Source organism: Sylvia atricapilla, chromosome 11 (genome assembly GCF_009819655.1).
Source record: "Sylvia atricapilla isolate bSylAtr1 chromosome 11, bSylAtr1.pri, whole genome shotgun sequence".
Classification (NCBI taxonomy): domain Eukaryota; kingdom Metazoa; phylum Chordata; class Aves; order Passeriformes; family Sylviidae; genus Sylvia; species Sylvia atricapilla.
Window position 1 is genome coordinate 11,802,893 of NC_089150.1, and position 17,334 is coordinate 11,820,226.

The 17,334-nt window shown below is 37.7% G+C and overlaps 1 protein-coding gene across 2 annotated transcripts in view; it reads left to right on the plus strand.

The window, feature by feature from the left end:
• Positions 1-17,334, plus strand: part of EEFSEC (eukaryotic elongation factor, selenocysteine-tRNA specific) — a 125,553-nt gene that overhangs the window by 37,069 nt on the left and 71,150 nt on the right. For both annotated transcript variants that reach the window (XM_066326669.1, XM_066326667.1), the window contains exons 2-4: positions 797-1,004; positions 3,367-3,463; positions 4,983-5,147. In XM_066326669.1, coding sequence (XP_066182766.1) covers positions 817-1,004; positions 3,367-3,463; positions 4,983-5,147 — 450 coding nt within the window. In that variant the 5' untranslated portion in view covers positions 797-816. The remainder of the gene's footprint in view (positions 1-796; positions 1,005-3,366; positions 3,464-4,982; positions 5,148-17,334) is intronic.

A 17,334-nucleotide genomic window follows, 5' to 3' on the forward strand; every position in this document is an offset into this window, starting at 1 on the left:
TTGCTTCAATCAAAATATTATGGGTTCATGAAAACAATGCCTTGAAAAATAAAAATAATCCATAAGTTTGATAGGTAATGTCAGCCTAAAATTTAGAAGCCTTTCCATAAAAAGATCTAGGAATCAGATCTCTGTTCCTATGTTTGAAGTTACTTGTTCAAGTTTATGGGGATTTGAATTAGGAGTGAATGGTGATACATTGCAGGTTTTAAATTGCCTCTTCCTAACACTGAGGGATTCTTCTCTAGACTTGCAGTAAACCTATTCCTGGTGGTGATCATGGTTTTCACTTTTATGAAATTTTGGACTTGGAAAGAAAAATGGTGGGAAGCAGGTAGGGACTGAGGGTTGTGGATGTTATGGTGTACCTGGTTGGATCTTGTTGGGATTGCTCTGAGTGTGCAACTCTCTCCAGTGTTGCTCTGTGTTTCTTTGGCCGTATCAGATTCCTTCTTGCCTGCTTATATTATAATTTTTAATTGAGGAAAATGTCATGCCTGTGTTGCTACAATCTTAATTTACTTAGTAGTTTTTTAAAGACAGTGCTAACAACCTTAAACTTGAACTATCACATTCTTCCCTGGTTCTTATGACTTGATGGTAGCCTATAATAGCTTGAATTCCCAAGGTCTTAATTTCAAAAGGGCTATAACGTTCACTGCTTACTTTGATGTGTGTTTTGTTTGTCTTTCTGGGCATTTGTACATATGCTGACAATTTTAAATGGAAACGATTTGAGAAAATGATCCTTAATCTTTTTATGCTGTGGCAATACTGACTGTGAGTTCTCCTCCAGGTGCCCAGATTATCGATTTAATGATGCTTGTGATAGATGTGACAAAAGGGATGCAGACACAGTCAGCAGAGTGCTTGGTAATTGGGCAAATTGCCTGCCAGAAGATGGTGGTAGTTCTGAATAAAATAGATCTCCTTCCAGAGGGGAAGAGACAGAGTGCCATTGAGAAGATGACTAAGAAGATGCAGAAGACCTTGGAAAATACCAAGTAAGTGAATAGTAATACTAACAGGTAACTTGTCACAAAATCTAGTTTGGCAAAAAATACCTGCATTTCTCTTCCAACATGCTTCTTAACATACTGGCACATCCAGCAAAAATAGAAAGACAAGAGTGAAAAGATTTACAGAAACTCAGGTGCAATTCCAGATTCACATCTACAAGTATCATGTGTAGAAAAATATTTTCATGTAATGAAGCTTCTCAATTTAAAGAGCTACTTGGAGTTTGGATAGGATAATACAAAGCCAGAATATTCAGATGAAGAACTGTTTGGTGTGATTACAGAAACTGCAGTGTATCTTTGCGTTGCTCAGGGATATAAGGGGACATAACTGTTGGGTCACATTTTGAATTGAAGAATCTAAGGAACAGGATTCAGGGTACAGAGGAGAGAGCACCAAAATTTAATTTTCGCATGTGCAGTCTGTGCTTGATGGTGCTTTGAAAGCACTGCTGATCTGGTTGTGCAAAGTGCTTATCCTGTTGTATCTCGGGCATGTGGAGTTTCTCAACAGCCTTTTTCCCACTTGACTTTGAATCTCCAAATGTGGGGTTTTAAAGTGCTTTTCTATTCCTAAAGTATTCTTATTAGCAGAATATATGCCGATACCATTTGACAATTGCCTCTAATGGCAGTTGTGGTCTTTTTTTTCTTTCAAGTAGTTTACTTGTTGAAATATTTTCACTACACACAGAGGTGGAATTCCATAGCAGTAAGCAAAGCTGAAGGCTGTTGCAGTTGTAGAGTAGATGTTGCTGCCAATTCTGGGGAAATTATTGTAGTGCTGTCAGGAAATTGTATGGAAGGCAAAAAAGAAAAAACAAAAAAACCCCCCAAAACCCCTACCAAAAAAACAACAAAGGCAGAGGAAAGTAAATATTGTATATTTGAGTAGTTTGATACTTGTCAATTTACCTAATCAAAACTTGGTTTTCAGTGAATTGATACCAAAACTAAAAGCAAACTGTCTCTATGAATGGAATTTCAATTTTTAAAGATTTTTTTTTTTGCCCATCAGCTTCTCTCTTTGTCCAGCCAGATCTAAATTCTGCTGAGAGAAATTTGGTGTGGTGGAGTAAGAGTTTCAGTAGGACTGGATCACGTTTAGAAGTACCTTCAAATGCACCATACACTTACTCCAGTTTGTTCTGGTGTATGGAAAAAGGAGTAAAGCATCTGGTTCAGCGTCTATTTCTGTTTATTGCAATATAGTGCTCTGAAATACTTGTATGAAAATAAATTTCCAAAAGTTTTATGGTTAATCACAGGAATTTTCAGTGCATATTTTTATTACCCTTTGTCCTTAAATGCCTTAGGCTTATGGCATATAAACAAAGGAAATACCTCATGTGCCTGATTACAGCTGGGTCACTGAGGGAGCTCCCTTTATAGAACTTAACATTTTTTCTTTAGCAAGGCACTGCGTCTTCCCACCAGTTTGCTCCCTTTTGAGAGAAAATCAGTGAGGGGTGGGTGTCAAGAGGATGGCCAAAATAATTAATTTTGATCTGAATCTGTTCCATAAGAATTAAGTTCCTATGAGAACCAGCCACTTTTTGGTGTAATTACTGATTATTATTCCATGACTTTAATATATATGTGGTTAATTCTGATTTTTGAAAAAATGAAGTAAAAACCAATAGATTGTATTTTAGGGACCAAAAGTTAAATCTGCTGACTGAATTTGTAAAAAAAAAAGAAAAAACCAAAAAACAACAACAACAAAAAAAACCCACAGAAGAAGAAGGAGAAAATCTGCTGTAAGTAAAAGACTTGAAGAAAAGAATAAAACTGATTGTAGAATGAAAGGTAGACTGAGGTCAGTTGGCTGTACTGCTCCTCTCTGAACCTTTGCATGCTTGACATTTGTGAGTTTTGCAGATTTTGATTTTAGTAGGTTTAGATTTTTGTGTTGTCTACAGATCTTGCAGACTCAGATAGGCATCATGAGGCATCTTGCATTTGGCTCCTGTTTTGAAGGTTATGACTTTGCACTTAGAATTTTAATTGTTTAATGAAAGTTAAAAATGTGCTAGTCTCCAGGTAAAATGACTTTGGATGCAAACCTCAGACCTTTCTTCTGAAATAAACTGAATCTTTCATTTGACTGTTACAGCATTGAATCAGTAGCTAATGTGAAACAGGACTGAAGATTTGATACTGAAGTTCACTAGTGCTGATTTGCTGGTAATTCAGGAAGAAATTGTCAGTCACACTGACTGAGGGAAGAGCTGATAAATTGGAGTTTTAGGGAGTTTCCTGGCCTTCAGATGAGCCTGGAAGTTCTTTATATTGCCATGTGTCCAAGATCTGTGGTCTAATGGTGAAAGTTTTTTCTCTCTTTCAGGTTCTCTGGGTGTCCTATTGTTGCTGTTGCAGCAAAGCCTGGTGGACCAGAAGCCCCAGAGTCTGAGAATCCGCTGGGTGTTTCTGAATTAATTGAGGTACTTGCTGAAGAACATAATAATAGCATCAAAGAATCCATTCTCAGATATTCAGACCATTTAGTTATACCACATGATGTTTATACTGTGAAAGGCAGGACACCCAAAATAACTGAGAGCAGTTTGTAGGTTGCAATAGACTTGTCCCTCTTTCTGTAATTAGCTTAGGGAAAGGAATATCTTTGCCCTGGAGGGATGTCACTGTTACTTCAGACAGCCTAAAGGAGTCCCAAAACAAAAGCATCATTCTTTGGATGCTGCCAGGTTTAAAGTACTCATAAATTGCTGAAGTTAAGTTGCAGCATTAGTCATCAAAAAATCTAGGGATGCCTGGCTCTGGGCAGCCAGGCTGAGCACTGAATGCTGTATGACCTCCCTGGCTCGTGTGAGACAAGACGGGCATGGGGATGGGATGTAGTATGGCCTTAGACTAGACTTAGCCAGGACCAATCTGCCCCCAGCAGTTTCTAGAAATGAGATATGCAGGTACTTACTTCTGCCTTTATCTGGTTCCTGTTAGATTTACTGGCATGTTCTCCAGGGTTAAAACCTTTAAAGGAAACACTCATTGCAGCTGTTCTGTCAACTGAAATCTAATATTAGACAGACTGGCAAATGCTGTGTGAGTCCTGTCATTGGACTTCGAACTATTATCCCTTCTGTCCTTCCTAAGAGACTCTCCATTGTTCTGCCGTTACAACCTGAGCTTGGACTGCAGTTTTTGACCTTAAAAACAGATGTTTAAAGGCAATAACAAGTGTGTATGCAGGTGATATAATAGAGACAGAGATCAAAAGTAATTTGAGACAGGAGTGAAGGAGTTCCTTTGAAGCACTGTTGAGTACTTGACTTCCTTTCTATAGTAATAATCTTTTGTCTGATAATATATTTTAAGAAAGACAAATGCTAAATTCAGAGAATTTCTCTAGAAAATGATACTTGCATAATTTTTTCTTAATGGATTGATCCTTCAAGAAGCACAAACAAAAAACTGAAGGGGAAGTTGAATTTGAAAACTTAACCCAGTATTACAGTTTTCTTGAGAGGAAGTCAGAGATGGGCTTTATGGGGCACTATTATCTGTACATAAGTTCACTTTCACAAGATCAAAAAAAAGCTGAAGTAGCAAAATGCACTGTAAAATTCTACTTTTGAGAGAGGGAGGAAAAAGGAGGAGATGACACACGTACAGGTGGTTATTTTTTTCCTCTTTGCTTTGCTGCAGTGTTTATATTGAGTTTGGCAGCAACTTTATTGCCAGTGAGGTTTTGCTAACCAAACTAAATGTGCAGCATCAAATCTAAGGCAGAAAATTGAACTGTTCCTGCTGCTAAGTGTGCAGCTCCTCTATGGCACACACAGTTAATTTGACATTGGTGAGTTCTAAGCTCACTGGGAGATGCCTGAAATCAGTCAAATTGCAAGCTTGTTCAATCAATCATCTGCTTGCCTGCATTCTGCTGTGTTGCTGTCATGACTTTTCACACAGGCATGGTGCTGCTTTTATCTTCTTTTTCAGGTCTTGAAGTCTCAGGCTTACCTGCCATCAAGAGACCCCTCAGGACACTTCCTTATGGCAGTCGACCACTGTTTCTCTATCAAGGGTCAAGGCACAGTGATGACAGGGACTATTCTTTCTGGCTCTGTTAGCCTTGGTGACAATGTGGAGATTCCTGCCCTGAAGGTGAGTCTCTCATTTTCATTCCCCCTGGTTTCCTGATAGAGAGAGACACTCAACAAAGAAGAGAGTGTTCTCATCCAATCTGAAATGGTTCATTTATTTTAATTTTTTATTTTTGTACTCTATTATAACCCAGCTTATAACAGTGAGAGGCATAGTGATTTATAAAAAAGTCAGTCAGTAAAGTTACCCTCTCAAATAATTTAGTTGGATGAAGAGAAGACTGATCTAGATTAGCATGTTAGGCTTTCAAATTCAGAGAAGCAAAGTGGGCATGTTTCCAAGATGGGGTGTGCCCAAGGACTGAACAAGGTTTGAGGGAGGTTACTTTCATTTGAGATATGCTGCACTGAGAGGGTTTGCGAAAGAATCCATGTAGGTAGACTTCCAAAAATGTCTGAAAGCAAAGGAAATGACAAGAAGAGGGCACCAAAATGCTTGATGCACATTCTCTTTGTTTCCTGAAGCTTTAATTTGTGTCAGCATGTTCTGAGAGAACTGCTGGGATGTAGTAGGTGGCTTGCTGTCATTGTGCTCTTCAGAGAACTTGTAGAAAGTCAGAGACCTTCCAATGGCCTTTGAAATGCTCAACGTTGTTACCATTTAATTTCCTTAAAATATATTCATCCTGTAAAAGAAAACAAATGACTTTATGCTTGGAACATGGGACATCTATTTCACAGGTGCTGATTATCACTGCTTTGATTTTCCCTTGGTATTAATTGCCCAAATGAATTAAGACTTGAGGACTATTTTGCAGCCACCACTTAAAAGTGGACCCAGCTGATTACATTGTGTGGGCAGGCAAGTTTTAGCCTAACAAGCCTGGATGGGACTCTTTTCATGCTGTCAGCATTATCTTCAAGTCATTTTACTGTAAGGACCTTACTATTTCATTGAGTGAACATGCTGTTTTCTCATTTTTGACTGTAGTGTTTGGACAAGAAGTATTTCACCTGAAGTATTTGGCTGATAGCAGACAATTTCTGGCCAGTATCTTCAGTAATACCTGTGGCCATCTAGTTTATATCCTATTGTCCTTTGCATAGAAGTGATTTTTATGATATTTGCTCTGACATTTCTTCTTCCCCAGTTGAGTTCCTCACTGCCCATATTCTTATTTACTGCATGCAGCCTATTTTGGGAGCCATGCTTTCAATTACTGCACAGAATATGCTTGCTGGGATTGAAGCTCTAGCTTCAACCTCTCCTGGTTTCCCCTTAGCAGTGTTCTTTCCTTTGCTGTTGTGACCTGTTCTCTCCTGGGCCTGCCTGTGCCTGGGGTCCAAAGAGGGGCAAGTAATTGGGAGATGTCTCCTGCCCAAACAGGGCCTTGCGTAGCAAGTTCACTGCTTTCTTTTTGGCATAGCATTTGCCAAACTTCCTGTCATTTTGTGCTGGAGGAGATGGGGGAGACAGGGGAGAGTAATTATTCCTTGCAAAAAAAGAATGCATCACTAGATTATATCTGGAAATGACTATTCTGTTTTTCATCTGTAGTCCAAGAATGTTTTGAAGAAATATATTTAGGGATAAGTCTACATTTTGAGAATACATATGAAATGACAAAAATATAGTAAATAACTTGTAAATTGATGTTTAAAAGAACATTGGAAAAGCCTTTCAGTGTGACTTTTGTAGTGAGCTTTCTTCCAGGTGGCTGGGAAAGTAGTCACTGAAGTAATGGAGAACTTAGCAGGTAAACAGGTCATTTGCAAAGAAAAGCCAGATCACTTGTCTCTTACAGCATTAACAACTTCCCTCAGTTTTAGTTATTTTTCCAGTTGCTGTTAATGAATTAAACCTTCCACTGCTGTGTGTGAAATAGAAGATGTGTCCATGCCTCTGGATAGTAATAGCAGTGGGCAGAGTTTTGTTTTGGCACTAGCAACTTGTGGACATCACCTTTGTGTTGTACAGGTACAGAAACCAAGGCACTGTAAAAGGAAGCAATGTTTATAAGTTTGAGCTGTGTGTTGTACTTACCCCTGCCAGTATCATGCAGAGCAGGGTTAGGATACCTATAAAAGGTCAAACCTTTCTCAGGCCTACAAGGTAACAGAGGAAGCACATTTCACAACACATTGTGGTTTATGACTCTGTCTGACCTTTTTTTGCCCTGACTCAATGGTAACTGAGATTGACAGCTGGTACATTTAGGGACGTTACAGACTAGCTGTTTTTTAAAAATTTGAAGAACCCTCTCACCAAGTGAAGTGGCATCACCTTCCAGTTCTACTAATGGACTTCGACATCTTTGACCGCTTGAACCTGCACAAAGGAGGGACACAGCAATTAAAAATAAACAGTGACATTCTCAAATGCCCATGCTTGCTCTGATTGAGGCTGAGAGCGCCAGCAGTGCATGGATTCCTTTATGCTTTGCCTATGTAAATTGCCATCTGGGGTTGATTATCCATATAGCTAAAGAAAAATTATATGTATGTGTTTGGCAAAAAGCTTTGACACAGCAAACAGTTCACTATCCAATTGAGTTAGTACTATTTGCTCCTTAGCACCTGAAATCCGCCTTGAAGAGCATGAACCTAGGATTTCTGCAGCAAAAACATAGTGTTGGCAGAATTCTGAATGTCGTTTAAGATTATTTCAGTGGTCTTTCAATCTCTGTAGTCTTTGTGTTTATAAACTGCAACAACTTGTGGCACTTGTATTTCTGCTTAAGTTACTGGAGTTTGAATAATAAGGATTTTTTGCAATTCAGTTTCATTTTGTTTTACTGATAGGTTTTTATTTTACTGATATCTAAAGTATATGTTGTTTACAGATTTTAGTTTAAATGAGGATGAATATCAAATCCAGTGCTGCTGGGTCTTTTTTTAGCACCCTAACTGAAAAAGGAAAGTGTTTTCTTTTCAGTGGTGGGAAGGTATCTTTTGCCTGCCTATCCAGGTGAGAAAGATCAAAGAAAAGGTCAAGTCTGAATTGGGTGAGGAAGCAGGGAGAGATATACACAGCTCATGGATCTGGTTGCCCTGGAAGTGTTCACTGGCATTGTCTTCCTGTGATTGGGGCTTTGGGTGTGCAAGACCCAGAGCATGGATGTGGCAGCCAAGTATGAAGACCACTGCTGGGGCCTTATTTCAGGAACTGTAAGAAGTAGAAACTTTTCTTTGTCTTATAGTCAGGATCCTGTCTGTCCTGTTTTAATGAATTGCTGACAAATGCTGGAGCATCTTGATGCCAGCTGAGTGGCTGCTGGAGGTTAATAAACTTGGAGCTTCTGTAAAGTCCAGTGCTGCCATTTGTACTGTGTATGAAGTTGTGAGTGTCTTCAGTGCTGAGTAGCTGTGTTCCTGCTGACTGATTTACATTCATGTTTTTCTCTAGGGGATCATGTGGGGGGGTGTTTTCTCTCTCCTTGCTGAGTCTGAATTAACATATCTGGTGTTGTATGGTAAGAAGTTGTTTCTTGTGTAATAAATGTCATTAAAAGGAAAGAGAAATAGTCTTACCAGCTCCAGCCTTGGCCATCCTGGAGGCTGGTAGTAGTCAATTGCCATTATTTGTGTGGAGCATGTCAGTCTCAAAAGTTGCAAACGTATTTATGGAATGCTCCCCTCATTTGGGGAGTATTGAAGAATAGTCATATAGATAGTTTCAGTACTCAGGTGAATTTTCAAGAGGTTGTGTGAGACTTAGATATGGTAAATGTAAGGAACTTGCTTCTGTTTATCTAGTCAAGTCTCCTAGTAAATGAGAGTGTTAGTTTAAATGAGTTGTGATTCTGTCTTGGCAAGGCTGTCAAATTCTACTGACTTTTTGAACTTTAAAGAAGCATAGTTTTGCATGATACTGAGAAGCTTCATGGCTTCATATACTTTCACCATATGAAAAAAGATGTTTTCTTCTAAGCTTTTTATTTTTTTTTGATAACCTTGGTCTGTGTTTTGGCAAATGTTTTGTGGCTTTTATGGCTAGTATGACAAAAAAATACTCCAGTGTCTGATAGAATAACTCAAGTAGTATCAGCAAGACTATTTCCTTCAAACTGTTGTAGCTTTAAAATTGTAATAGAGAGGTCTACTTTTGTCCATGTAAGTACTCCAGTCTATCTGATGTCCCCAGACCTCTGATTAGTGGGCATTAGTATGTATATACATGTAGAAAGAACTAATTTTAGTTTATTTAAGGACTTTTGCACAGAGTTCACAGTTAAGCCTTGTCAGAGGACACTTAAATCTGAGAAAACAAGCTTGGATCAAACCCAAATAAATTGGATCACGAAGACATTGGTTATGTGGACTTTCATGGTGCAATCTTAAGTTTTTGCTTTTACCATTTTGAGCACTTTGAGCTTCCTGATACACCCCTTCCAAACTGCAGCCAATGTTGACTGCTTTAAGCACTGTGAGTAGAGAGAACCCTTGCTGTGTATTCTGATAGTATGTCTGAACACTGTTTCTACATCTGTTTCTTCCTGTGCTGCTTGGGTTTTCCTTGCCCAATACTGATACAAACAGCCTTTCAAATGCAACAGGTCCTCTGCTGGGAAGGGAGTTTTACTTGCCTTCAGCATTTTCTTTTCGTTAGAATGCTGTGAAGAAGGGCAGTTCAGAGAATTAGGTTGAAGGAGACTCACCTAAATGTAGCTGGTAAAATTGTGGAAAGGCAGTTCAGGGTGCATATTAAAAGATGTGGGTGCAAAAATGTAAGAATCTTAAATCTTTAGGCAATAAATTACATGTATAAACATAATGTTATACATGCTGTTTAATTCAGTACGAGAATTAAACTTATTTTTCTGCTGCTTCTGAAGCATGGGTTATGGTCTTTTTGAGATTTTCTTCTTTCCTAGAAGACATCAGTGTGAATCCTACTGGTTTTGCATCTGCTGTGGCATTACTTAAAAGCAAAATATGCAGGATTTGGCTTATACTGGAAAGTACTCTGCTTTGAGCATTTAGGATATTATCAGTTGTTTTGGAAGAACTAAATTGCTCTGCACAGTTCTTTGTGGTTAAATAAAGGATGAAAGATCTGATCCTGTGCCTGTGGAATGAAATGTAGATCTGGCAATAAAAACTTCTCAAATCTTTTTGGCTCGATCTCTTAAGAGAATAAGAGTAGCAGATGCTGAGCTCTTTCTGAGTTCCCTCATTTTCAAGTATGGTTTTGTAACTTTTTACTGTCTGGGTTTTTTTAGGGTTTGGTGTTCTTTTTTTTTTTTTTTCATTTCTGTTTTAGTTCACATTTTAAAAAAACCCAAACCAACACCAACCCCCCCCAAAAAAGCACCAACAAAGCCTGAAGACTGCAAAGCACAAAATCCATTTTAAGTTTGTATTAACTACAATTTCATATGTTTTTTTAACTTTAGACCTTTAAACTTACAAAAAACCCTCAGGAATGAAAGTGTTCAGCAAGAGATTTGCATGTTGCTATTCATTTGCTGCCTGTTACCGAAGTAGAATGTTTAGTTCAAATCACTTGCAATTTTTTATTGAGTATTATTTAGGTACAGTAAAGTGAGGGAGCAAGATAAAAGAGACTTTGTGCATTAAGGTTTGTTTCATTCAGAATTAGGGTTAATACATAATAGAAATGGGTCTTGATATATGTTGTGGGGCTTTTTTTTTCCTACTTGGTCTGAGCAGAAGGGAAGAAAGCCAGGGCAGAGCAGCCAACCTGAGCAGTGCTAATCCAAACCATACATTGTATTTTTAGAGCTTGTGTGTCTAATGTGATCTCTGTAGGCAGAAAAGTGACCTAGTCAGTGCTGTCCAATTAACTCTTCAAATACTGAAATTCATCTGCAGCTTTTCTTGGAGGTCTAGGTGTATGCTGTGCTCCTTGCCAGAGAGAGACAGTTGGGCTACAAGATTGGGTAATTGTTCTCATCCATTAGAAGGCAAAGCATATGAGGTTCTTCCTACAGTGAATCTGGAAAGGAAGAAATTTGTAACTTATGTGTTACTTCTGTCTATTTAAATCATCTTGAAATGACTGTTGGGATCAAGGTTCCACCTGGACATGCAGCATTGCTGGAAACAATATTGCTCTCCAATGTAGATTTAACTTCTGCAGCATATCCATGGCACTGCTTTCTTGTGCAGCGTTATCTGTAATGCTGACTGGCAGTGGTTAATGCATGAGATGAGTCTGGAGTGTGTATTTTGTGCCATTGCCATGCAGATAATTTTGTTTTAATAGTTAGCTAGTGCAGAGAGCTGTTACTGCCTAAGAACTGGTACACTCTTCAGTGGGGTTTAAAGTGAAAAAATAATGCAAGATGATCTTGATTCTAAGTAGAAAAAAATACTGTGTGATATGAATGTCATACTTCTATTTGATATGATCACCAATTTTCTTAGATAAGTCAAGATACATTTTTTCTGTCAATATTTCAGTAAACATTTTGTCCCTTGAGAACTGTTGGAAAAGCTAAAGAAAGTTGTGACAAATACAAGGTGGGAAAGAAACTGAGCTGAAGGAGCCATTGTACAGACAGGACAATGATACAGGCAGAGTTGTTCTGAGGTTGGTCTTGGCACTGAAGTGTAATAGTTCCACTAGTGACTGCACATGCTGCCCCATGTATGTAGGTGTTCTCCACACTAATTTGCCACATTACTGTCTTCTTTGAACTCCTGGAGACTGCTGGCAGAGGTGATGTCCATGTGTAGTCTCTTGTGCTCAGTATTCTGTAGCTCTTTTGGAATTACCAGCGTACTGGGTTGCAGGATCTAATGGTAAATCCTCCAAATCCCAGTGCCCAAGTGTGCCAAAAATGAAGAAATGGATTATGTTCTTCAATGCTACATGAGTGAGCAATTTGGCTGTAGTATAACAACACATGAGGATAAACAAATATACAGGTTTGTTACTCCAAAATGAGGTTGAAAAGAAAACTAGATAGCTAATGAGCTGTTAAGATTACTCCTGGCATCTAGATTTTTCTATATTGTCTCAACTTCCTTTATCTGCTCACTACTTTTTTTACTGCCTGTCTATTTTGTGCATTTCTAGCTTCCTTTCCAGTCTCAGAGTTTGCTCTTCAAAGTGATAGGTCTTTCCTACTTGTACCATAGATTGAAGAAACTTTTTTCTTGCGTTTTCTCACCTGCTGTTGCAATTTTGAGCTGTGACTGGGATGCAGCTGAACAAAAGGGTATGTGTTATCCTGGGACTTAGTAGGTAACATCTTTCCTTTTGAACCATTGCAGCTCCAGGGATCAAGTGTTGTGTTCTTGGTTTTGTGTATCCCAGGGTTCAAGATCAGTTTAAAACTAGGTTAATGGACGTTGTAGTATTCACAAGTTTCATCCAAATGCCTTTTTGTTTAACTTCATGGTAACTCCTTAAAGCAAAGGATGATGGAATTGTATTTGCATAACTTGTTTGCTTAAGCGTTGCCGCTGCCAGGTCATTGACTTTATTTCTTTTAATTTATCAGGTAGAATTGTTCTCAATGAAGTTTAATTGAAAGCAGACCCACGTGCACGTACACAAACCGTTTGAGCAGGAATCTTAGTGGGATGCTTGAACAGTAATTGTGAAGGTAACCTCCTGTATGGTACAGCCTTCACATGGCATTGCTGCTGGGAGTGTAACAGTGTTAGAAGGCTTAGTTCGGGCAGAGAGGAACTCTCATGTTTTAAATATTCAAATTCAAGTGCTGGAGGCTTTGGCAAAATTTTGGTAACCAGAATGAAGGAAGGGAATGTCATTCTTCTTCTTCCTTGGTCATCCATACACTGTACAATTCCTCGTTTGATGCGGCTTTTAGAAGCAGAGCAGCTCAGCAAGTGGCATAGTAACTAAGCTGCGGTCTGTATGTTACAAAGTTCTGCTCAGTTCTGGCCACTGGCAAAGAAAGGATCTGAATATTGAAAACATTGCTTAACCAATGCTGCTGAAAATAAATATGACCCAGAGACAGAAAAAAATGAATTAGTGCATAAGTGCCCAAAAATTTGTATTTACTTTATTCCCAGAGTACTTTCTTGAGGTATTGCTGTAACACCATAGGAAGTCCTCTGGATTTCATGCCTTGTACTTTGTGTTTCTGAGGGGGCTTTACTTAGAGAACTCTCTACATTTTATTCTTTGATACTGCCATGAAAGTTACATGAGAATTTACTTTGCTCTTTAAATGTTTATTCAGCTCATCACCTGAATCTGTTGTCGTATGCCTGTGACAATAACATGTATTATTGAAACTAAATGTGAGATGCATCTTTTCACTAAGACATTCCCATCACTTCATGTTATAATAGCTGGTGCAACTCGAATTGGAAAAGTTAATACTAGAGAGAGCCAATATTTACAGTATCAGCTGGAATGATATAATTAGTTTAGCTGCCCAGATAGTACTGTGATGAACATGATATGAATGCCTAGATACAAAATTTCATTTGCAGCTCTCTGAAATGAAAGCTACAAACTCTCAGGCTCTTCATGGGAGTAAAGATTAGCTTCAAAGCATATGACATAAAATTGGCTTCTCTTGCTTGCTCCTCTAATGAATAAATAATCAAGAATAAACATTTCACACTTTAGAAATAACAAGGAAAGGTCAAATAGCGTTTTAAAGAGTCTCTGTAGCTAATAATACATTTTAAATACTAAAATTGTAGACTTAAAAACTGTCAGGTCTTTGTGAAAGATGTAGTAGTTGAGCTGTTTCACTCTAGGTAACCTGTATTTAAGATATATTCTCAATATATGTATGTAGGGTACGTAAGAGGTTCTGCAGAAGAATGGTAGAGGTGGCCTTAATCCTTGTGCAGTTTAGGTGGCAGAAATCAGCCATGAGAACAGATTAACTCATGGAAATAAATAACCCAGGTGTGTATATATACAACTGTCAAGGTTTTTTCTTCAACAGGAAAGGGGTAGAGGTATGGAAAACAAGTCAGAAATATGTTTGTGTAGGTTTTGTGTGGGGCTTCAGAATGTCTAGAAGTTTTTCTGCTCTTTCTTGGTATTCTTTTAAGTTATTTGCTTTTGTTTTCTTCATTTCAGTTACTGTGTTGTAGTTGCTTTTTTTAATATTAATGATATAATGAATTTCAGTAGAGTGTTAGGCTAAGCATCCCTAGAGGAGATTTTTGTCTGATGTGCAATACCTACTACACAGGACTGCAAGAAGTTGAATGGTTGCTTAAGGAAAAAATATGTACTTTTATAAATCAGTTCATTTTTTAAATGTGAGTATTATTGATGAGGTATTTTCTTGCCTAGTTGAAGACACTGATTCTGCTTGTGGAGATTAGCTGACAACGATTTAAAGTCGTGAGGGAGTGAGTAATATGCAGGTATACCACAAACACTCAAAATGAAACCACAGAAAAAACCAGAAGCTTGAAAGTATGTATTTTCACTAAAGGATTGGAGTAAAAGCTCAATACAACTAAAATAAATGTCCAGTTTGGCCTTGAGTCAGCACAGAGCAACACCAGATTGTTTTGTCTAAATGCAAATCTCTGTAAAATAAAGTAAAATACAACAGTAGATCCCACTGTGAACTATTTTGCATTCGGTTTTAGGAGAGAGTTGGAGTCAAGTGGTGATTGAATAAGAATAATGTTTTGTACAACATGTGTTTCTATTTCAAATGTTCCTTTTCTGTTGTTGACATGACATTCTTGTTAGAGGAGAAGTAGCAGTGTGTACAAAGTGTATTAAAGTGGCAAGGACCCTCATATTAATGCTTCTTTCCAGTCTTGTCAGGGCTGCTCTGTTGTTTGGGCTCTAGAGGAGGTTATTAGGTAGCTTCACCACCCCCCAGGGTAGGTCTTTAATCTCTTATGGAGATGGAGAAAGTTCTCCAACACAGGAATACAGAGTGAGGCCTCAGCTTCTTCTGAGTCTGAGATGTTATGTAAGATTGAACATAATTTATACATAAGATTCATAATATAGATTGAACATAATTTATAAGTAAGATTTATAATATAGGTTAAACATAATTTATACATAAGATTTATACTATAATAATATAATTATATAAGATTCAGCATAATTTATTCTGGTTTGTTAATATTTTTAGTATTTCCCTAAATAGTAAGAAAATGGTGGAAAATTCCTGGGTTGGTAGAAATCTGTGTCTGCTTTTCTTTCTTGCAGAAATCACTAAAAGATTAATCAAAAGTTCTAAAATTCAGTTGTGGTCAAGCACTTTTTTTTTAGTACCAAATCTTTTTTTCAGGTCTTTCCTTATACTTGTCTTTGCTTTGTTTTCATCTTCACTTTTCCTGCCTACTCATCTTTCCTGTGGAGGTAGTTGAATTTCCATTTTTAAATCCTCTTTCCAGATGTGTGATCTGTGCATGTAGCACATCCCTGGTTGTCAGAGCTGAGCTCACAGACTCTGGCTGCAGTTTTGGAGAGGTACTTGGAGATTTTGAAGTCTTTGTGTCAGGGGGGAATTTTTTCGCAACTTAAGAGTTACTGTTGGGAATAGAGAGAATGGGGTTATAAGAGTAAGGAGAACATGTTTAGGGAAGGCAATTGTGGCTTCAGTATAGCATTTACCCTCTGTAAAACATATATATGCTGAAATTATTTGGGGCATTACTAGAAACATTGAGGTGCTTTTTCTCAATTTTTGAAGGGGTGTTTTTCACATGAAATTAGACAGTATTTTTGAAAAATGACAGTAATTGTCTAGTAAAAACACACAAGTAAGAAAGTGAAGGTACAGGTTCTATTAATTTAGTTGGTGAGGTTTGGTGGTGTTTGGTTCTCTTTTTTTTTTTTTTTTTTGCAGCTTTTTGTTTTTTAATTTTCAGGAGGATGGGGATTTGGGGTTTTTTTGTTTGTTTTGTTTATTTAAATAAGGGTGGTTCTAATTCTTGTCTGAGGGTTTCATGTGTTCAGGATTGGTGAGATGCTTTGAAGGTGCGTGTATGGGGAGAGAGATCTCAAAGAAATTTTTTACGTCAGATTTAAATAGAGTAGGGGAGAAAGAAAAGTTAATGCTCAGGCATAGTTTTGTGGTTATCGTGTGACTCACAAGAAAGACTTAGTCCATGTGACACGTACATTACAAACAGTTGTAAAAACATGCCATTAGATACCCAGAATGAGGAGTGGGCTGAGTTAATGTTATTCTGAATCTGTAATGTTCATGTTTTCTGGCACAGGGAGCGTAACGCCGCAAATCAAACCTTGTATTACTGCTTTTTCTTTTACGTTACTTTGTTGTCCCCGATGGAACAACCCTGAAGGTTGTCCCCTTCTGATCAGCTCAGAAATGAAGTTTTAATCCTGCCTTTCATTTTTTCCATGTCATCTAGTGATGCTGGCACCAGGGCTTTTTATTTGAGTCAGGATTTAGATACACTTCAACAGAAAACTCGTTGATGTGATTTAAAATTTTATAGTTATGTGAAGTGCTTTAAAGTACATGCTGATTTTCCTACATATGAAGAATCAAAATTTCAGGTTAGATTTATATTTAAATGTGATTATATTTTAAGTTTTCATTAATGTCTCCCCCAGTCTCAGTTGTGTGGTGATAATTTTCCCTAGTATTTGCATAAATATAGTTTTAAGCATATTGGAGCCATACCTATATTTGAGCATGGCCACGTAGAAATGATTTTGTGTCTTCCTGATGTAGGCCAGTAACAATAATTGATACTCTTTATTGAGAATTTGGATTCCTGTGTTTCAGGTTTTTGAAAGTAGTGGATTTCTCAGATTCATAGGTTCAGTCTTGGATCTGAAGGAGACATTATAAACATTAATAGTTTTAAAAAGTTTTTTAGAGGGATTTTTATTCTTTCATTTCAAAAGAGTTGTTTTTTTTCTAGAGAGCTACGAAATGATCCTTTTTCTGTGGTAAAGATTGAACTTTTAGGATTTGTTTCAGATTCTGTTTAATCTTAGCTTTAACAAAGTTAAGATTTCATTCCATGTTTAAATCCCCTTGCCAACATAGTTTATTCCATCTATTGTTTTTTACCTGTGTTTGTAAGTCAGCTACTAAGACTCCAATAGGTTGATATAGAAACTGAGAACAGCATGGGGGGAAAAAAATCTTCTTATGTAGAAATTACAAGAAGTGGGATTGGGTTTGAGAGGCTGAATTTATCTCTTACAGTGATAGTAACAGGAAGGTTTCAGAGTGCATAGTGATACCACAGCAAGTCTTGAAAAGTTGAGTGTGTTGGGGTTTTTTGTTTTCTTGTGGGGGCAGGTTGGGAGAGTGTGGTTGTTAGAT